We start from the raw sequence: 22473 nt of genomic DNA, 5'->3' as shown, positions 1-22473 counted from the left end.
TAGCCTAAGGAGCCCAACTAAGGCCAGTTTACCCATTTACAGCAGAAATACAATTACATTTACAGCATAAATAACCCAAATATAATCATTGAATCATTAATAAGGTGTTTTAACGAATTACATCCTGCTTTCTGGAGTTGTCATGTGACTAGCCCACAGCAACAGGGTTGGTGTTTTGGACTTTATTTGAACCTAAACCACAGAAATACAATTCAATTTACAGCATAAATAACCCAAATATAATCACTGAATCATTACAGTGTTTAATAAAATATTTGCTTGCCTTAGCCTACTTATGTCTAAACAGGAGAAACAAACATTTGAGCCTACATCTGATCTGCCATTTTCAGCGAATATATTGAAGGGACCAAGTACCAATATTATAATAGCCTACCAGTATATTATATAATGCCGAATTGCCGATATAATGTAATATAGCACCTAGCCACCTAAACAAATGTCACACAGTATGGTATAGGTAGCCAATGCTACCCTCTGGCGCTTGAAACCATGCATTACATTTAGCAATTCAAACTTGCCACAAGGACAAGGTCATCAATTTTAGAGTCTGCTACTACAACTCTACAATTAAAGCAATTTCAGTGAAATTATAAACTGTGAAATAAGGAAATTATTCTCTGGACGGCGGCTACCTAACGGAGGCTACCTAACACAGCTCTGCATAGCATAGGTATGGACCGGTATAGAGTAAATAAAGACAGAATGTAACAGCTCAGAGTTATGCAGGGGGGACGCCGAGTACTTCGAGTTGTCTGTATTTCTTGGAAGGTGCGGACGTGCCGATCTCATCATACACCTAAATGAACAGATAAGGCACATTAGTTTAGGATTAAACAGTACAGCTTACTTTTTAATTGAACAGTAATGGTAAGACTTGTGAAGAAGGAATGTAAATCTCTGATGTCTAAGCGTACCTCTGTCTGTTATCATCAATAAAAGGTTCTCATCCTCCTTCCACAGTGGGTGTGTAGTGTTCGGGCAAAAGAGTTCCCTTCGGGTATACGCACCCCTTTTATTAGTTCCGGTTTAACTGCATTTATAATCAGCACTTCAACATCTCTGTTTTCATCTATTCTAACTCTCAGACCGGCATCCTTCCTCCTTTTTGTTTTAGTCCCACCCCCTTTCAGACCCTTCTCCCCTGCTAAGTTGACTAGAGTTTTTTTGATGAATTGAACATGGTGGACCCTATTGGAAACAAGTGTAATGCTTAATTGGGTCGTCCACTCACAGTTAACAGCCTTTGTATTGAGTTTGTGCTTGAAATGTACTGTAATTCTGCAAACTGTTAATAAATATTTCAATCAATCAATCAGTTGATTGACACTTGACTGCCCAATAAAATAAAATGAATAAACAAGGTCGTCCACTCACAGTTAACAGTCTTTTTATTGAGTTTGTGCTTGAAATGTACTGTAATTCTGCAAAATATTTCAATCAATCAATGAACATGCTTCCATGAGCTTGGTATAAATGTAGCCTCGGTCCCAGGCTTACTTATCTGCGAAAAGATAGGTATAAATGTGACATATAATAGGAGCACTGAACTGATTAGCAAATCATAGCTTGTAGGTCTGATATTTTTTTTAAATCGTGAAAATGTGCCTCTTTGAATATATATTACAAAGTGAACATTTAAACTCAAATCTTTGCTCCTGGGGGGGTCCCCTGGAACAACATATTTTCAGATGGGGGCGGAGGTCCTTGACATGAAATATTGAGCACCACTGATACAGAAACATAAGGTTTTTTCAGAAAACTGTCAGGATTTTGAAGACATTTTTTTAAATTTTCAACGTCAGGTCTAAATGGGTTTTTAAGGAAGTAAGACAGGTATATGGGTATCTTTATCTTGATGGTGTAGCGAATCTTGTGGACCAGGCCCATAGCAAGATGCTGTACTCTGTCGTCAACCCTAAGCCATTCCAGCCTGTCAAAGTGGACAGGGGAGTGAGGCCTAGTAGTAGCCTGACCAGTTTGTTTTGGGAAGTCTGGAACCTTTGAGGTGCTGTGGTACTGTACCGAGAGGTACAGTAAACCTTGTACAAGGAGGGCTCCTGATAGGGTCTTAAAGATGTTTTTTGTTGACCAGTGAGGAGATCCTGTATGTATAGGAATCTTGTTTAATTATAAATGCAAGGATTACATCACTGTTAACTTAATATGACCAAAAGTGTATAACTTTTACAATAAGGAAAAGTCAGAAAGTAGTTTCAATTAAAATAAAAATGTACAGTATATGATTTATCATCTGATTTCTGATCCATTCCTGCAGCCATAAACAGCTTTTAGTAAACAAATAATTATGGCTTTATACCATGTTTCCTGTGGGTGGAAAAATAACACACAATTAACGGCAAAATGAATGACAACCAAATCTCAATATGGATTTAAGAGATACAATATTAAGATTTTATTTATAAGTCAGACAGTTTCTCAGCTCTTCTTCAACAAAGTGCTTTCCCTGTTCATCTCGAGTGGAAATTATTTCACTGTATACAACAAGCAGCATCAATAACAACTTAAATACAGGAGAGACAACCCCGCGTACGTGTGTGCATTTATGTGTGCGTGTGAAGGGCTTTCCAGGGGGTCCCCAGCTAAATGATAGCTTGGAAACAAATGGACCCTTATGGGTCTGTAACTCTGAGAGTGTACAAATGGAACCAAATAATTTGGTTCCATTTCTACACTCTGAGTTAAAATAACATTTATTTTACGATATAAACACACCCTGGGTGCGTTATAATTTTAGGAGTATATCCACATACATGTTTATGTCAGCTGTGTGCGTGTATCTAATTTATGTCCCACATGTCTATGTTTAAATGTGTGTGTGTGTGTGTGTGTCTGTGTGTGTGTGTGTGTGTGTATTCAGCAGATGGATGGCTCATCGATGGAGTCTGCTCCTTCCGTAAGTGCCTTCACACATTTTGCCATCGTCTGGGAAGCCCTGCTGATGGAGTCTAGATAGAGAGAGACACGAAGGACAACACAGAGCACAATGAAAAGAAGGTTAAAAGAAGTGTAATGTATGAAAGGTGCTATATTAATAAAGTTTATTTTCATTAAGAGAGAGAGAGAGGAAAAGTTTGATTGTTTCACACACACACACACACACACACACACACACACACACACACACACACACACACACACACACACACACACACACACACACACACACACACACACACACACACACACACACACACACACACACACACACACACACACACACACACACACACACACACACACACACACACACACACCTGTCATGTAGAAGTCCTTGGCTGTGAGTTGAGGAGGTACTAGAGGAGCTGATAGGAGAGACTGATTCACCGCCTGAGAGAGAGAGAGAGAGAGAGACACAGAGAGAAGGTTGTATGAGGTCTTCTCTTGGTTCTAGGTCCCATGTGGGTAAGGTGTTATTTATACTTTGTAGACTGAAGCATGAAAAAGCAACACAAGTGATCAGCCTTAAGACTTCGCAGACAGCCGGCCCTCATCTTGCGCAGCGCCTCATGCCTAATCCTATTAGGCATTTCTTGTATTATTTTAAAAACACTTTAAAATTGTGAATAATAATTCCACTGTTTTAAAGGATGTGGCTCAGGATGTAGAGCATGTAGTGGAAGTAGTTGCTTCAGTTGAAACTAAGCATAACAAGTAAATGACTTGCCGTAGATATGCAAGCGTATACAGCATGTTAAATGTGTCTTTGTTTACCCCTGAGAGTTCGTTGGCCTGTTTGAAGTAGTTGGCCCCTTCTACGTCATCGTAGCGCACCAGGTTGGGAGACACCTCTGCAAGTCTGGCTCTCACCTCGTCTAAGTTGTCATACGGCAGGGTCACACCAGCCAGCTGCACACGCACCCGAAAACACACGGTTGGATTACTATACAGCTTTAGAAGACATTTCATTTGTGCATTTGAACGAGAACAAACGTTTGTTGGAACAATGGTTTGGAAAGCACAGGTTAAAAGTAAAGACAAGGTAACAATACTATTGCCAAACTCTTTGTTGACTGATGATGTCTGAATTAGGAGCAAAAACAATTAATCCATTAGTCGAATGAGAAAAGTATTAAAATAACGTTTTTGTGATCAAATTGTCCAAATTGTAAATGTCTGGTCATATAACATGACGAGCATTCACCTCAATCAACTAATCTTCAATACGATCGACAGATCAAATGATTAATAATCATTAGTTTCAGCAAGGGGAGCAACAGTTAACCCAACTAATCGATTTAGGCCCATATATTAGGCCCATATACGTATATGGATTCTTTTAAACAGATATTTTGTACTCCTTATTAATCCATTGAGACCTGGAACGCATCCATGTCACGTTAGCGTTTAACCACATTAACCATTAACCCATTTTGGGCGGGAACCCCTTTTGGTGTTTTAAACATTGTTATAATTTAGCTATTGAAAAATAGCAGATCTACAAGCTCATAGCGCGCCACCGAGTGGCGCGCTATGAACTTGTAGGTCTGCTATTTTTGAAAAATCGTTAAAATGTGCCTCAAATCTTTCCGAAAATTGTCATGATTTAGAAAACTTTTTTTTTTAAATTTCGACGTCAGGCCTGAATGGGTTAAACAGATATTTTGTACTCCTTATTAAAAAAAAAAGGACTCCTAAGAAAATAATCGATAGTTTCAGGACAGGCCGAGGAAGTATTTAGTGTGCAGGGTTTTCGTGTTCTCCTCACCTCTGAAATGGCCCTGAGGATCTTCCAGTCCTCGCGGGCCATCCCCGGGGCGGTGACGGCCACGCGGGTCTGCTGGCTGCGGCCCTCCGTGTTCACGTACGTGCCAGTCTTCTCTGTGTAGGCGGAGCCCGGGAGGATGATGTCAGCCATGGGCGCGCCCACGTCACCGTGGTGACCTGGAGTTAAAAAAGGAAGCCGTTTTCGTGATGCAAACAACAAACGTTACATTATACAACAGGTCGTTTAGAGGAAGCAATCTAATTGGTTGAAACCGCTTTCTAGCCGTGCTTAAACTACGATAATGGCACGGCTAATCAAAACAAAGAATTCAGCCGTGCTTTTCTCTCAGAGCGCAGCAGACTCGGTGGCTAGGCTAGCTAGTTTCTTGGGACATTTGTGGTCGTAGTGGCTACATCTGTCATTGAAAAATGACAGATGCCCGCAGGGCAAGTTCCGAAATGTATCGCAGGAGAACACCCTCTCATGTAATATTGCTTAATTATAAAGAGAAGGGACTTGGACCTGAGCATGTTGTTACACGCTCTCTTTTCCCTGGATGAATACAATCAATGTATGTGTCAATATGTGGGCACGCGTTTGTGTCAACGATGGCGAACCGAGGCTTTCTCACATCCCTAAACACGTGAAGACACTCTAGCTGATCCACTCCACAACGAAACCCACTATTAGAACACACGTGCATCGTTTCAGGTCTTTCAACAGTGAATATTCCACCAAGTGATCAAAAGACGTACAGAAGCAAACCGCTCATGTTTTAGACATTAAAACAAGTCCAGGACTGCAGCTTTAACTACAGCAGGGGTGGGCCCACACTCACTCCAGAGGGCCACATTGCATATACTGCCATAGCAAAAATAGTCGATCTACAAGTTCAAAACGCCGCGTTTTGAGCTTGTAGATCTGCTATGTTTGCTATATTTTAATTGAAATCCTGAATTATATATATTTTTGCAATTCTTGAATTGGAATCTTGAAAAGTACAATTTTTATTTAATTTCAAATGCATTTAGTTATACTTTAACTTTATGAACTTAAACGCAAATACAATGGACATAAAAAATTGAATCAATAATATATCATGTATTCCGATATTAACCTGTTGGGACCGCATTATGTGAAGGTGGGGGCCCCAGGGGGCCGCCAGTTGCACATGTGTGAACTACATGTAAGCACGTACCCTGGTAGATGATCAGGCTGTCTTTGGGCAGGTCAGCTCTGGTGATACACCCTGCGTCCGCTCCCAGCAGAAACAGAACTTTGGGAGGGTTCTTCCTGATGGCCTCCACGCCGGCCTTGTAGCCCAGGTCCAATGCCGCGACTTGACTGGCCACCCTGGTGACGGACAGACAGACACACGTCAGGAAATCAGAACGGGAAGAGACAGTGCTGTTGAAAATGCAGCACTGATGTAGAGAATATTATATTATATTAATTTATCACATTCCCAGCCTTTATTTGCCCCTGGGTGAGGGGAGTGAAAAAATGATGAGAAAAAAAATGAATCAATCATAAAAAATTATGATTGATCATTGGTTCTCAAAGTGGGGTCCGGGGACCCTCAGGGGTCCTTGAGGCAGTTCCAGGGGGGCCCCAGCTATATGATAGTTTGGAAAACAAATGGGCCCTTATAGGTCTGTAACACTCATATCAATTCTCCTGATAAAAAAGCCATTTTAGTATGAGCATCTTGGAAATAATATTTGCCGTGTCACGATCGGGTCCAATATTTAGTTCAGTGACCATGGAGTTAAGGAATGGTTCAGAAGCTGTGTTCACGTTCACTCTCCCATTGTAAATGAATAGACTCCAACCTGCTTCCCGTCTCCTAAAAAGGAGGCATGTGCCCACGTCACGCAAGATACAGGAAGTAAACCGGAGTCTTTCCGGCTATTTCCGTCTTGGACTATGGCTGGTTGCTATGGCCGATGCTGCCACAATTCACATCTGAGGAAAACGGCCACCTTCGGACAGTTCACAGAATGGCCGCATTGTCATGGTCGTCCTTGCAGAACGATGTGTACCTGTGTAGGACGTTGAGGACCTTCCAGCCTTCGTCCACTCCACTGCTGGCCCTGGCGTTCTGGGCGATGGTGGACACGGTGCCCCAAATGGCCGCGTTGTCGTCTCTCTGCAGGGCCGAGCTTCCCACCAGCACCACGGGACGCTTGGCTGAGGACAGGACCTGACATGCAACGCACACAGCAGAGGGAGCAGTGAGACACAATTTAGAATCTCTGCAAATAACCTTTGTTTTCACCGTGTTGGATTATTTAGGGGCCAACTTCTCTTTTTGCCTCGTCTGTCCATTGTTATTTCCCTGGCGAAGAGCTGGCTGGCAGCTGAAAGTGAGAGGGACCACGACGCACGTGCATTGGAAGACATTGGAATCGTTCACAGTTTATTATCGTCACACACGTCGCACACCACTAGCCAGATTTATAAGTTGTGCGCTGGTGTCATGCACCTTAAATAGCTGATCTACAAGGTCAAGAATCTTGTAGATCGGCTCTTTTGGGTGCAAGACGTTTAGGATGGACAGACAAGACACAAGAGTCACGGAGTAAGTCCATTCTGGATGCTGGGAGACATACCACGCTTCCACTTTCTGTAAAAGTGGGTGGGTTCTAAATGGACCTTTACAGGTCCGTAAACTGTGAGAGCATGTAAATGGAACTAAATCCCTTACGGTTCCAACATGTGTACGCTCTCACAGCTAGAAGTGTGAGAACCACTGGACTGTATTTTTCTGCGTGTGTCCATTCATTACCTTGTTGAACGGGTGTGTTCCATTAGCCAACTCCTGCAGAACGGAGGACTCCTCTCCCAGATGGTCGTATGTGTAGCTGAGGTCCACTTCCCGACCCACCAGGGCCACACGCAGCTCGTTGTGAAGCCAACTAATGGACGGAGAGACAAAGAGAGACAGAGACACACAGAGAGAGAGAGAGAGAGAGAGAGAGAGAGAGAGAGAGAGAGAGAGAGAGACAAAGAGACAGAGACACAGAGAGAGAGAGAGAGAGAGAGAGAGAGAGAGACACAGAGAGAGAGAGAGAGAGAGAGGGGGGGGGGGAGGGAGGGAGGTAGGTGCATATATCAGCGATCTCAGCCTGTGGTTATGATGTTCCTTCTACCGATAAGAAAGAAACACTCATGGCCCTATTTCCGTCCGTGCTAAACCCTTTATCCCTAAACTTCTTTGGCTTTTTTACTATTTTGAAAAACATGTCTGAATACTGCAAATAGCCGATCTACAAGCTCACAGTGTGCTGATGTAGAGTAGATCACTGATGAAAACGGGGCCCTCGGTTTATTGGTGATCTGGTCATTTCAGGGAAAAGTGTACTTAAACAGCCCACCGATTGATTTGCTCCCCGACCGTGAAATAACGGTCAGGCTTCTTGTAATCCCCAACAGGGAGAGAAGATCTATCCAAGACAGGTCGTTTAGCAACGCAACTGAAAAAGCCTTAGAACGCACAGTAAGAAAAACCTAGCATGTTTTTCTTTTTTTGTTGTTGAAAAACCTTAGTTAACCCATTTTGACCTGAGATTAGATTCTAAAAATGTCTTCTACATCCTGACAGTTTTCTGAAAAAGCTATGTTTCTGTCAGTCGTTCTTCGATTTAAAAAAAATAGCAGATCTACAAGGCGCGCTACGAGCTTGTAGGTCTGCTATTTTTTTTAAATCGAAGAACGACTGAAGAACAACAGCTAAAGCATAACATAACAAAAGGGGTTCCCGCCCCAAAATGGGTTAAAACACATTTGAAGCAATAAAGTAAAAACTAAATTCAAAATAGGCGCAATTAAGTATTCTAGGGCAGTGGTTTTCAACCAGTGGTCCTTGAAGGGAATCCAGGTGTCCGCCAGTTAAATGATGGATAGTTGGTCACCAAATGGACCCTTCTAGATCTTTAAGTCTTGAAAGCGTCAAATGAAACCAATTATTGTTAAACATCTGCATTACTTAACAGTTTGACGGCCGCTAATTGTTTACTCCAGTGTTCCCCCGCTGCGTAATATGACATTCCCGTTATTTGTTTAATGCGTTTAATTCACCGTATTTTAATAATTAAAAAGAAACTCCGTCTTTGCCGCGGAGCTGGTGGATAGAGCTTCATGTTATGATGATGAAAGCGGAAATCAACCCATGCGTTGGGCTGCTAGGACTTCTGGGAAATTGAGGCCAATACAAGTGAACGGGGGTTCCTCTTGGAGGCGGATCTTTTGGCGTAGCAAGATGGCGGGTGGTGCGATCGTAAATGACAAACGGAGGAACCTATTTTCGCTGGATTTTCACGGATCAAAAGCCCAAATACTTCAGCGTATGATCTGGTAATAAAACAATCTCGGCAGCGTAGAATATTTGATTAAAATGCGGGTAACGCGTAGTATGCCCTCAAAGTGTTAACTTACAAGAAGTCTACATATACCATTAGATACTGCAGAATAATTGTTATTTTGATCAACGCTTGCCTGTTTTCTCTCCTATCGTACCAACATCAATACAGGATGGAGTTGTGGACAAAATCCTTTCCAAAACATGTCAAGTCTTGGGTCTCAGAGGCTAAATGTCATCAAATGCTGATCCTTAAAAAAATAACAGGCCTTGATACAAAAAGGGGTTGAAAACCACTGTTCTAGGGAGTAGGGAGTGGGGAGTCTGTGTGTGTGTGTGTGTGTGTGTGTGTGTGTGTGTGTGTTACCTCTTGCGGATGCGTGCATTGAACAGCGGGGCCTCATAGCGTGGGTTGCTTCCTATCAACAGTAACAGGTCACTGTCTTCTATGCCAGCGATGCCAGTGTTCAGCAGGTAGTTGGAGCGCAGGTCAGTTCTGTGAGGAGACAGGAGGAAAAGGCACAGTACCGTACTGTCAGTGGGATTATTACACGGCCTGGTTGAATTCTTCATTCTGATTGGTCAATCAGCCGAATTCAGCGGTTGCGTTATTTCTGGATAATGACCGCTCCGCTCTACAGGCCGATGTCTAATCAAACGCTCGGAGCACCTGGCTGCAGCCACTGGGCTGCTTTGATTTTATGCTGCACCCAACATGACAGCCATGTATTGTAAACTAACACACAATGTCATTTAAGTAAACAACATCCTTTCTGGAATGTTTTTGAAAACATTCGAAGCGAGAAATAGATGATGCTCTATACCCGAAAATGTATTCCATTTGACCAACACTCACTTCCTTGTTTCCGAGGCGACTCGTTGCCTCTGCGGGGCCAACTTGGAATACTTTCATTACCGTGAGAAAGGAAATACTTTGTTTTGTTGTCACTTTTGGGTAAATGTATTAATTTGGGTATTAGACTGCAGATTTGTGTGTGAAGCAGGCATGTTTTTTTTCTCCATTCTCTCTCTTTCTGCACTGTCCATGGGAACAGCACACACACACTCTCTCTCTCTTACCCTGCCCCAGCCATGGGGAACAGCTCCTCAGTACAGAGGTTGTCTGAGTTGAGTCTGTTGAGGAGGTCTTTGAGTGAGACCAGAGCCTCTGCATCCACCATGCCTCCTGCTATGGCAGCCACCTCGCTGCCCTGGACGCCTTGCAACTGAACACACACACACACACACACACACACACACACACACACACACACACACACACACACACACACACACACACACACACACACACACACACACACACACACACACACACACACACACACACACACACACACACACACACACACACACACACACACACACACACACACACACACACACACACACACACACACACACACACACACACACACTTGTCAGTACATTTATCCCATAGGAAGAGGCAACTATCGACACGTATCAACAAAGGGAATCTACCAACGCGCCTCAAGCCTGGAACGGCCAGTCCGGTGCATCACAGGAAATTTAAGCCTTTTTATTTAGGTGCTAGTATAATGTAAAAAGAAATGACTAACGTTTCGACCTATATGGTCTCTTCATCAGAGTCAGCCCATCAACACACATCAACTTGGGTGTCCTTGACATGAAAATGTTTGAGAACCACTGGTCTAGTTCAAAACATCCCAATCCACCAGTGATGTGAACAGGTTTTCAATGTAATGGATCCCTGGACCCAGGGGTGGTCTTTTAGATGGGTCCCAGGGAACAGACTTGTAGACCGAGGGAGGGAGGGACAGACAGACAGACCTAACCCTGGACGGACAGACAGACAGACGTACCACTCCAGCCACACGTGTGAGGACATCCTCCCAGGTGGTGGCTTTAAGCTGACCTTTGTGGTCCTTCACCATCGGTAGGGTCAATCTCTGCCTCTTGAGGCCGTCGTATGCAAACCTTAGGGAAACACAGACACACACACAGAATTGCGTGAAAAAGGTTGGCTACATTAACAATATAAAAATGATTGGGAGTAAATTCTGAATGTGAGAGAGAGAGAGATACCTGGTCTTGTCAGAGATCCATTCTTCGTTGACGTCCTCGTGGAGCCTGGGCAAGACCCTCATGACCTCTCCTCCCCTGGTGCTCACCACGATGTTACTGCCCACTGCATCCAGCACGTCGATGGACTCCGTTTTCCTACACACACACACACGCTTGTCAGTACATTTATCCCATAGGAAGAGGCAACTATCGACACGTGTCAACAAAGGGAATCTACCAACGCGCCTCAAGCCTGGAGCCCATGCATTGTGCCTCGAGGGCATTCACCTCTAGTCATTTTTACTAGTTGACTAGTTGCCTAGTTTACTTTTTTAAATAAATATTTGTACATTGAAAAACTGTGTACATGGTGACTATAACTATAATGTACCTGATCTTGAGGCCTACAAAATCGGGAAAAAAATAAAATAAATAAAATGTATTTTATTTTGTTATTATCAACTAGTCAACTAGTACCAACAAGGTCGACTAGTGGATTTACTAGTCGACTAGTAAACTAGTTGCTTAATGCCCTAGCCTCGACATTATTATTTTTCTACTTATACTGCTTTGTATTTAATTTATTGTTCTGTGATATGGATCTCCCTGGGTCTGAAATAAAGCATTGATTGACTGATTGATTGAAGACGTAGGTAGGGCTTGGAGGTGAGCGCTAGTTACCTGGTCTCCCATGGGCGGGCCGTGAAGGCGTAGGGCTTGGAGGTCAGTGTTGTTTTTAGCAGCACATTTTGATTTTAGTCTCTTCAATAGTTTTCATTTAGTTGCAGTCACATTTTAGTCACCTGGAATGTCTTTGTGTTAGTCTAGTTTTAGTCGACTAAATGCCATAAGATTTTAGTCAACTAAATCTACAGTTGATTTAGTTGACTAAAATGCATTTTGGTGGGCCTTGATGCCGTCGTAACGACTGTTTTTACTTTTTACACTTTCTGAAAATAGCCGATCTCCAAGCTCACAACGTGAGCTTGTAGTTCTGCTATTTTCAGCATGCAACCAAGTGTAAAATGACTTATACTGGATCTCTTGTCCAGTGTCCACTAGTCCCTTCCTAACATTTTAGTCTAGTTCTTATTTGTTGACGAAATTGTCAGTATATTTAGTCTTAGTTTTAGTCACCATAGCTTAGTTTTTTAGTTTCCATTTAGTTTTCGCCTGTGAAAAAAGGTAGCCGACGAACATTTTTCGTCTTAGTTTTAGTCTACGAAATCAACACAGGTGAGCGCTAGTTACCTGGTCTCCCATGGGCGGGCGGTGAAGGCGTAGGGCTTGGACGTGAGTGCTCCGACGGGACAGACGTCGATGACGTTGCCGGACAGTTCCGACATGAACATCTTCTCCACGTAGGTCCCGATCTGCAGGTTGTTTCCCCGGCCCGTCGTTCCCAGGTCCTCCACTCCCGCGATTTCGCTGGCAAAACTGGTAAAAGTCAAAGTGACGGAATTTGATTAGGGACGAGGCTCTCTTACAATGAAGTTTAGAGTTTAGAAGGAAATCATTCTTCAACTCAAGAGTCAGCACGTACAGTATCGCTGTCCAAAATGCCCTGTATATGTTTATCAGATTTGATCTACAAGCTTACAACATGTCACTTTGTGACATATTGTAAGCTTGTAGATCTGCTATTTCTGCTATGTCTGTTGACATTTTTCAACATGGAAACGATTGACAATTATGCCAAAATAATTGCGATTGTCTCAAATAATTACGATCAGGTGATTATCCAATAATTGGGACAGGCCTACTGATACACTGCCAGTTGTGTTTAATGGAGCGCCCAGCCTGAACCCGGGTCTCCATGGCGATGACACAGCACGTGCACTGAATGCAGTTATACTGACCGGACACAGCACGTGCACTGAATGCAGTTATACTGACCGGACACACCTTGGTGAACTGAATGCAGTTATACTGACCGGACACAGCGCGTGCACTGAATGCAGTTATACTGACCGGACACAGCGCGTGCACTGAATGCAGTTATACTGACCGGACACACCTTGGTGAACTGAATGCAGTTATACTGACCAGACACAGAGCGTGCAATGAATGCAGTTATACTGACCAGACACAGAGCGTGCACTGAATGCAGTTATACTGACCGGACACAGCGCGTGCACTGAATGCAGTTATACTGACCAGACACAGCGCGTGCACTGAATGCAGTTATACTGACCAGACACAGCGCGTGCACTGAATGCAGTTATACTGACCGGACACAGCGCGTGCACTGAATGCAGTTATACTGACCGGACACAGCGCGTGCACTGAATGCAGTTATACTGACCGGACACAGCGCGTGCACTGAATGCAGTTATACTGACCGGACACAGCGCGTGCACTGAATGCAGTTATACTGACCGGACACAGAGCGTGCAATGAATGCAGTTATACTGACCAGACACAGAGCGTGCACTGAATGCAGTTATACTGACCAGACACAGAGCGTGCAATGAATGCAGTTATACTGACCAGACACAGAGCGTGCACTGAATGCAGTTATACTGACCGGACACAGCGCGTGCACTGAATGCAGTTATACTGACCAGACACAGCGCGTGCACTGAATGCAGTTATACTGACCAGACACAGCGCGTGCACTGAATGCAGTTATACTGACCGGACACAGCGCGTGCACTGAATGCAGTTATACTGACCGGACACAGCGCGTGCACTGAATGCAGTTATACTGACCGGACACAGCGCGTGCACTGAATGCAGTTATACTGACCGGACACAGCGCGTGCACTGAATGCAGTTATACTGACCGGACACAGCGCGTGCACTGAATGCAGTTATACTGACCGGACACAGCGCGTGCACTGAATGCAGTTATACTGACCGGACACAGCGCGTGCACTGAATGCAGCGCGTCATGATGGTCTTGATGAGCGGACCGATGTTCTTGTCCTCCACAGCTCTCTTGCCCTCCTGGAAACGACTGCGGTCTGCGCCGAACTGCATGGACTGGTCCTGGGAACGCACGCGACGGAGAAGGCCGTTAGCAGTGCATTCAGTGGCTGGTATTGCTGAGGAATATATCCCACCCTTTTCACGTTGGCCTGTTATAGCGCCACCAACAGGTGGATTTTTGGAACAAAATGCCTCAAATCATCCAATTGCCATCCAAGGCATAAGAACAAATGGCACCCTTTTCACATTGGCCTATTATAGCGCCATAAGTGTCACGGGAGAGGCTCATGATTTTCATGATTCTTCTGAATCCATTCCAAGCATTAGTTTTGCACAAAAAAACACAAATAAATGGTAAATGGTGAATTTATATAGCGCATTTATCCAAGGTGCTTTACATAGATTGTGCATTACATTCACCCACTCACACACATTCATACACCGATGGCAGAAGAAACCATGCAAGGCACCAACCAGCACATCAGGAGCAATTAGGGGGTTCAGTGCCTTGCTCAGGGACACTTCGACACCAACTCTGGGGGAGCCCGGGTTCGAACTGGCAACCTTGCGGTTACCATCCGGCCACTCAACCCCTGAGCCAACCACCGCCTCCTTGGGCTAAAAACGGACATAGCCGTCATAACAAATGTGATGAGGTCACCATTTAACAGTGTGACCTTATATGACATATATCCCCACACCAATTCCTGTGATTACCTGCAGGTCACACTCCCCTCCCTGGTCACAGATGGGACAGTCCAGTGGATGGTTGGCCAACAGGAACTCCATCACCCCCTCTCTGACGCACAGACAGACAGACAGACAGACAGACAGACAGACAGACAGACAGACAGACGACAGACAGACAGACGTAAGGCAAAGTATACAAATCACAGTACCACATTAGAGATGACAAGAACCACATAAACACAAATCCGCCCATTCTAAGCCTCGCTTTAGAGACCACGATTTAACAAGCCTGGTTTTGGCTTAAATCCTGGATTAGTTAATCCAAGTTTAATGAAACGCCAGGTTAAGTGACATTGTTGATGTGTTGGAGTCGGTGTGTTTACCTGGCTTTGCGTGTTTTGTCTGAGTTGGTAAGGATGTTCCATCCCTTCATCACTGGCATGGCGCAGGCTGCCACTGGCTGGAAGACACACAAGCGGGCGTGCGCACACACGCACACACACAGCGTGAGTTACTAATATATTATGGTAAAAAAATAACAACACCAGAGACAGACATTCAAAAACGGCCATGCTACAAAACATGAAGAAGACAAGGACAATATTGACTTGAGCTTTATGTATCCCTGGCTACGTTTATATGGACAAAGTATACAGTGGTATAAAAACAAATATGCTTCTCGGTCGTTAGATTAATTGAAAAGCAACGGAGGGGGAAAAAATCATCGCTAGCTGCAGCAGCCCTACCTTCAACCTTTTATTAAAGACGCTTGGGGTGCATTTCAAAAGCCAGATGTGTGTAGCTACCTTTATAAAAGGTCATATCTAGTGAATGCTGAAGCCAGGCCAGATGTGTGCAGCTACCTTTATAAAAGGTCATATCTAGTGAATGCTGAAGCCAGGCCAGATGTGTGCAGCTACCTTTATAAAAGGTCATATCTAGTGAATGCTGAAGCCAGGTCAGATGTGTGCAGCTACCTATATAAAAGGTCATATCTAGTGAATGCTGAAGCCAGGTCAGATGTGTGCAGATACCTTTATAAAAGGTCATATCTAGTGAATGCTGAAGCCAGGTCAGATGTGTGCAGCTACCTTTATAAAAGGTCATATCTAGTGAATGCTGAAGCCAGGTCAGATGTGTGCAGCTACCTTTATAAAAGGTCATATCTAGTGAATGCTGAAGCCAGGTCAGATGTGTGCAGCTACCTTTATAAAAGGTCATATCTAGTGAATGCTGAAGCCAGGTCAGATGTGTGCAGATACCTTTATAAAAGGTCATATCTAGTGAATGCTGAAGCCAGGTCAGATGTGTGCAGCTACCTTTATAAAAGGTCATATCTAGTGAATGCTGAAGCCAGGTCAGATGTGTGCAGCTACCTTTGGGGCTCTCTCGATCTCCACCAGACACATCCTGCAGTTTCCAGCTACAGAGAGTCTTTCATGATAACAGAACCTTGGAATCTGGACTCCCATCTTCTCACAGGCCTGAGAGAGCACACACACACACACACACACACACACACACACACACACACACACACACACACACACACACACACACACACACACACACACACACACACACACACACACACACACACACACACACACACACACACACACACACACACACACACACACACACACACACACACACACACACACACACACACACACACGTGTTGTACACTGCTCTTTTTTCTTCTAATTATTTGTTCTGCCCAAAAAAAAGTCTTTATAAATTATTGTCATGATTTGTCAACTCAACACGGCTGTTGGCTTTGTCCGAGGCTTACAGGTCTTTAAATAAATACGTTTTGAAACGTCTATGGGAAAATGAATGTGGAATTCTCTTCCGGTGCCCTCGCAGAGGGAGGGACTGCGACGCTCTATAGTGCTTCGTTTAAAAAATAAAAGTAAGAGATGACGATGTTTTCGTCATTCTAAAACCTGTGTTGCTGCTGTTACATACATGCAGCCGACAAGTTAAACAAATAACAGATTGACCTTTGTTTTAATGAAATATCCTAGACCATTCATGTTTCATGGTGGCAGATGCTTCTGAACATGTATTCTATTGCTAGTTTGACCACTTCAAAATAACTAATGACTGAAAATAGTTGATCTACAAGCTCACAACATGTGAGCTTGTAGATCTGCTATTTTGAGTGCACGGCACGCTTCCATAGAAGCCGGCTTGCTTAATGACTGAAATGAGTGGTGAGGACTGAGAACTTGAATCCATGATGGCGTCGTCCGTTTACCTGCAACACAGTGGTCCCTGGCTCCACCTCCACGGACTTCCCATCCACAAACACTTCCACCAGGTTACTGGCGGCACGCACCGGGACACGCACTGCAATGTGGTGAACACAGTGACACAGCATTTAACTTGTATGGCGTTATAAAAAATGAGTCAGACAGAAGAACAATCTCAATGGTGTAGATCCCGGAATCCATATCTATGGGATAGGATGTCACCTTGGATGTTTGTCTGTCAACAAAACGAAGTGTCAGTCAACTACCATGCACACACGCACACACACACCTTTCCAATCCCTCCCACAAACTCTCGATAAGTAGTATTTACAACAGAGTCACTCACCACTGTTGGACGGAGCCAGGCTGCTCTTGGTTGCTCCGGCCAGAGCTCGGCCGACGGAGGGCAAACGCAGCATGATGCTGTAAGGAGACCACAAAAGCAAAGCACATTGCGGTTTAGACAGACATGGGAGGATCTATTATTTATCTTTATGTGACTTTTAACGCAATCAGGACGGGAAACCCTTTTGGTGTTTTAAGCATTATGTTATACTTTAGCTATTGAAAAATAGCAGATCTACAAGCTCATAGCATGGCACTCTGTGCTGCGCTATGAGCTTGTAGATCTGCTATTTTGAAAAATCGTGAAAACGTGCACATTTTTTAACATATATTCTTTCACAGCAAACATTTTTAACTCAAATATTTGCTTTTTTGAGATGGGGATCCGTGGCCAATTACATACAATTCTGGGGGTCCTTGACATGAAATAGGTTGAGAACCACCGATATAGAAACAATTTAGAAGTCACAATTTAGAAGACATTTGTAGAATCAGTTCTCAGGTCTAATACACTGACAGGTCCTCAACGTGGTTGATTCCTAGTAGAGGTGCTTATCCCACTGATCGGTGATCGGCCGATTTTTACTCCAAATGACTCGATCGTGATCGTCAATTTACCCGATCTGGAGAAACCGACCTTTTATACCATTTCAAGTGGTATCAAGGTCAATCAGATGTATAGTATAATATTGTTTTGCATCTTTGTGACAGGCCTAAACATTCTCTCCTTCCTCCCCACACACAAACAGGAACCGTTTTGACGTGGGTTTTGACATATATAAATAATAATAATATTTATAATAATACTAATAATAATTTTGGAAATTTTCCCCATACACACAAGATCGGTATCAGCCGATCCGATTGTCAGAACAACATTTGGTGATCGGGATCGGTTCAAAAATCCTTATCGGAGCACCTCTAATTCCAAAACAAGCAACGGTCCACTTCAACATCCATATTGAGTAGGTTAGTTAAATCAATCCTCGTGACTGAGTGCGAGCTACAGAAGTGCCAAGGAATGCCGCCCTGGGTCAAGTTTAAGCTCTAGTACAGACTTGACTTACCTCTGGAGTTGCTAAGACCCAAACTCTATCTACATAAAATAATATGCAACTAGTAATCAGACACCAGGGGACCGCATATATGCCAATCATATCTGATAACATAATTTCCTTGGCAAATGTCCCAACTGCCTGGCTGTAGCCCTACAACATGAATAAACTTAAGAACGGTGGGTTCCAGGGGGTCCCCATCCATCTAAATGGTTGAGTTAGGATGCAAACCAATCGGAACCCTTGGCTTACACCGTACACGTCTGTATCTCTGAGAGTGAACAAATAAGGGTCCATTTGGTTCCATTTTGTACCCTCTCAGAGTCAAATTAACATTAGCATTTTATTTTACAGTGTAGATTGGGTGCCAGAGATTAAACAACAACAACAACAATACAACGTATCAAATGGGGGTCCATGATGGCTTGAAAAGCAACCGTGGGTCCTTGAAATGAATTAAATTACTGCACATCCATGGGTTAGTTAGCCATGGTTCACAACATGACGCTCGTATACTTGACGATGATTATGACAGGGATGCACCGAAAGGGACATTCTTGGCCGAAACCGAATACCGAATATAGGAAACAGTTGGCCGAAAACCCTTTTTTCCTACCATTGCTGTCATGGCCGTACCTTAAAGCTACCTGATTTATGGCAAAATAAATGGTTATGGCAAAACATAATTTAAATAATAATCACTATTATGGATTCATAAAACATTTATTCAGCTCTTTTGTATGCATTAATTGCATACACTATTCGGTGATATTTTCTGCCTATTGGGGCCGAAACCGAATAGGCCGAAGCCATTTTCTGCCGAATATTTTCCTGCGGCCGAATATTCGGTGCATCACCACTGTCATAATCATCGTCAATGATCTCCATGAAACATGACTGACATACTGACATCATGACTCAGGGTATGATTATGGCTATTATTAGCTCAATGCCTATGCCTATGACAGTGCTATCAACAACAACAGAGGACTTATTGCTGACCCGGGCCGTGGTGCGTGGGCAGTGCACCTCCTGCATTGTCAAACATCCCAATCAACACAATAAACTGTTCTCGGAATGAAAATACTTTTTTATGGTGTGCAGCAGGAATAGGGTGACGATATTACATTAATAAAGCGAGAGCGTAAAATTAAACTTGGTTTCATTTTACGCTCTCCAGAGTTAAATTATTTTTGAACACCTGCATTATTCTACTTAATTTACATGAAGTCGACACAATTAGAGCAAAAGCATGGAATTGTGGACAAAATCTTATCCAATGATAAACATTCTATAGTTTTGGGTCTGATCAAAAGGTGGTCCGTAGCTTTAAATGCTGAAAACATTATGGGCCTTGACATGAAATAGGTTGAAAACCACTGCATTGATATATTAACATAATATTTATCCTATAGCTCAGTCCTTGAGGGAGTTCCAGGGGGTCCCCGTCCCCAGCTAAATGATAGGTATAGGAAATTAGGAACCATTTAGTTCCATTTGTACACTCTCAGAGTTACAGACCTTTACATGTTACTTTACATTTAAGTACAGTACTTAAATGTACTGTACATTTGTACACAGACCAAAGATCTGTGTACAAATGGAACCAAATGTGTACACTCAGAGTTAAATTAACATTGATTTTACAATATAAATTGGGGTCTCAAGAGATAGAAATGCCATTAAATGGGGGTCCGTAGACTAATGCATGTCAAACTGGGGGTCCTTGAAATAAAAATGGTTGGGAATCACTGCTAGAGCCGTAACAATCTTCTCTTATGGGGGGGTTCCTGGCATATGTTTTCAAATGGGGGTCCGCGGGGCTAATACGTGTCAATTTGGGGGGTCCTTGACATGAAAAAGTTTGGGAACCAGTGCTATAGCTCAGTCATAACATCATAAGGTGCTATTTCGTGCTGCGCAGCATGCTAGCAGGCTAGGATTATTCAAGGACACCCTACAGTTAGCTGTCACCGCCGCAGGTGTCACGGGTCGACTGGCCGGTCAAACGCGACCCTTTCCTCCGGTAGTCTTTTCTAACAGACGCCATTTGCAGTGCTATCATTTCTAACATCTTAAATAATGTGTTGTTTTCTTACCGTGTCGCTATTTGGCCTTCTGGACCAGAACAGCGCTGATATTTACTGCAACAAAACACCAGCTAGTATGGCGAATACAGCGGAAGTTAGTCAATGGAACACACAAGTACTTCCGGTAAAAGCATATCTCAATAAAATAAAAGCTCCAATTTAATCATGTTAATTAATTAATAAATAAACCTGTAACAGAGTGTGTGTGTGTGTGTGTGTGTGTGTGTGTGTGTGTGTGTGTGTGTGTGTGTGTGTGTGTGTGTGTGTGTGTGTGTGTGTGTGTGTGTGTGTGTGTGTGTGTGTGTTCTTTATAATGTTTCTACAATGTCAAGGAGTCAAAGCTAAAGAAAAGAACATCTTGAGTCTCATAATAATATGATTTATTTTAAGCAGAATTTATGGTTCACAAACAACTCAAGTTTCAGACATACTTCAAAATAAGGGTTTCACTTTCAGAACTAAAGCAGTTGGGCGAAAATCCAGTTGATTGTCTTTCATATTTTAGAAAAATAAAATAACAAGTACATGGAATATAATATGATACACAGTGCTGCTCAATGCTCATACCGGCATAGAGTTATAGGGTAATAAGGCTCACACACGCATAAAACAGATCCTAGACCTATCCTTTTCATATCAAGGCCCATTATTTATTCTGCATTTGAGCCACAGACCACCATGGAGTACATACTATAGACGAATAACAGTCTAAGTCCACACAATTAATTAATAAATGATGGATAAGCTTAGGGGTCAGGACAACTAGGCCTTTTCGTGGAGGGGTCAGAATACATTTTGGACTTGGACTGTTATTCGTCTATAGTACTCAGAGACTTAGCTTCTCAGATCCAAATCCAATTTGAATATTTAGTTGTCGTTGGATAAGATTTTGTCCACAACTCCATGCTGTATTGATGTTGGTACCATTAGGAGAGATAACAGGCAAACGACCACAGTCTCACCCCACATCCTTGCCATTATAAATGCCTCCCTATCCACTGCTACTTTCCCCGCCGCCTTCAAACACGCCATAGTACAACCCCTCTTAAAGAAGCCAAACCTGGATCCTTCTGAGCTACAAAACTACAGGCCCATCTCCAAACTGCCATTTCTGTCGAAAGTTCTAGAAAAGGTCATATGCTCCCAGTTAACAACTTTCATGAACAATAATAACCTATTTGAAAAATTTCAGTCAGGTTTCAGAGCCCATCATAGCACAGAGACAGCACTCATAAAGGTCACCAATGACATACTTCTCACCACTGATACCGGAGATTGTGCAGTACTGGTTCTGTTGGATTTGAGTGCTGCCTTTGACACGGTGGACCACCCCATCTTACTTAACCGCCTGCAGACATGGGTTGGTTTGCAGGGAACAGCCCTGGGACTTCTCCGATCCTACCTGGCAAATAGGTCTTTTTCTGTCACGTCCGGAGATGCCTCCTCCTCCATAGCCCCACTTACCTGTGGTGTCCCCCAGGGCTCCATACTTGGTCCCCTACTGTTTTCAGTTTACATGCTCTCCTTAGGCGTCATTATCCATAAACATAACCTCACTTTCCATTGCTATGCAGACGACACCCAAATATATGTCCCCATAAAGTCCCCTTCCCCTGACAGTCTAGTCGCCCTTAAGGCATGCCTCCTGGACATAAATAGTTGGATGTCCCAAAATGTTCTCCAGCTCAACGCAAATAAAACCGAAATAGTTCTCTTTGGCCCTCCAAGCGACACCGACACTCTAAAAAACAGCCTAGCAGACATGGCTATGAACATCACACCGGAAGCCAAAAACCTTGGGGTTTTCATTGACTCAGGTCTTACCTTTGACATCCAAATAAAAAAAACGGTGCAAGCATGCTTCTTCCAATTAAGAAGCATAGCTAAAATCAAGCCATTTTTAACAGTTCCCGACCTAGAAAAAGTTATCCAT

The 22473-nt window shown here is 43.3% G+C and overlaps 1 protein-coding gene across 1 annotated transcript; it reads right to left on the bottom strand.

The window, feature by feature from the left end:
* Positions 1-2406: 2406 nt before the first annotated feature.
* ndufs1 (NADH:ubiquinone oxidoreductase core subunit S1) lies at positions 2407-20674 on the bottom strand. Its single transcript, XM_079495685.1, has 19 exons — positions 20550-20674; positions 17397-17473; positions 17056-17147; positions 16169-16276; positions 15176-15252; positions 14820-14901; positions 14032-14162; positions 12423-12608; positions 11193-11327; positions 10970-11084; positions 10188-10333; positions 9475-9603; positions 7536-7665; positions 6790-6950; positions 5946-6100; positions 4748-4923; positions 3754-3888; positions 3297-3369; positions 2407-2987 (listed from the first exon to the last, which is right to left on the bottom strand). The coding sequence occupies exons 2-19, from the start codon at positions 17467-17469 to the stop codon at positions 2896-2898; spliced, it is 2196 nt and encodes a 731-aa protein (XP_079351811.1). The 5' UTR covers positions 17470-17473; positions 20550-20674; the 3' UTR covers positions 2407-2895.
* Between the last annotated feature and the right edge of the window lie 1799 nt (positions 20675-22473).

This window comes from Electrona antarctica (genome assembly GCF_951216825.1).
Source record: "Electrona antarctica genome assembly, chromosome: 24".
Lineage (NCBI taxonomy): Eukaryota > Metazoa > Chordata > Actinopteri > Myctophiformes > Myctophidae > Electrona > Electrona antarctica.
This window is presented reverse-complemented; position numbering and strand designations above follow the sequence as displayed.

Bases quoted from the DNA above. Each gene is read 5' to 3' on its own strand.
- ndufs1 (XM_079495685.1), bottom strand. From the start codon at position 17,469: ATGCTGCGTTTGCCCTCCGTCGGCCGAGCTCTGGCCGGAGCAACCAAG. The intron at 12,609-14,031 runs GTCAGTATAACT...GACTTTTACCAG, and splicing joins CAGTGCACGCGCTGTGTCCG to TTTTGCCAGCGAAATCGCGG. The intron at 6,951-7,535 runs GTAATGAATGGA...GTTGCATGTCAG, and splicing joins GAACACACCCGTTCAACAAG to GTCCTGTCCTCAGCCAAGCG.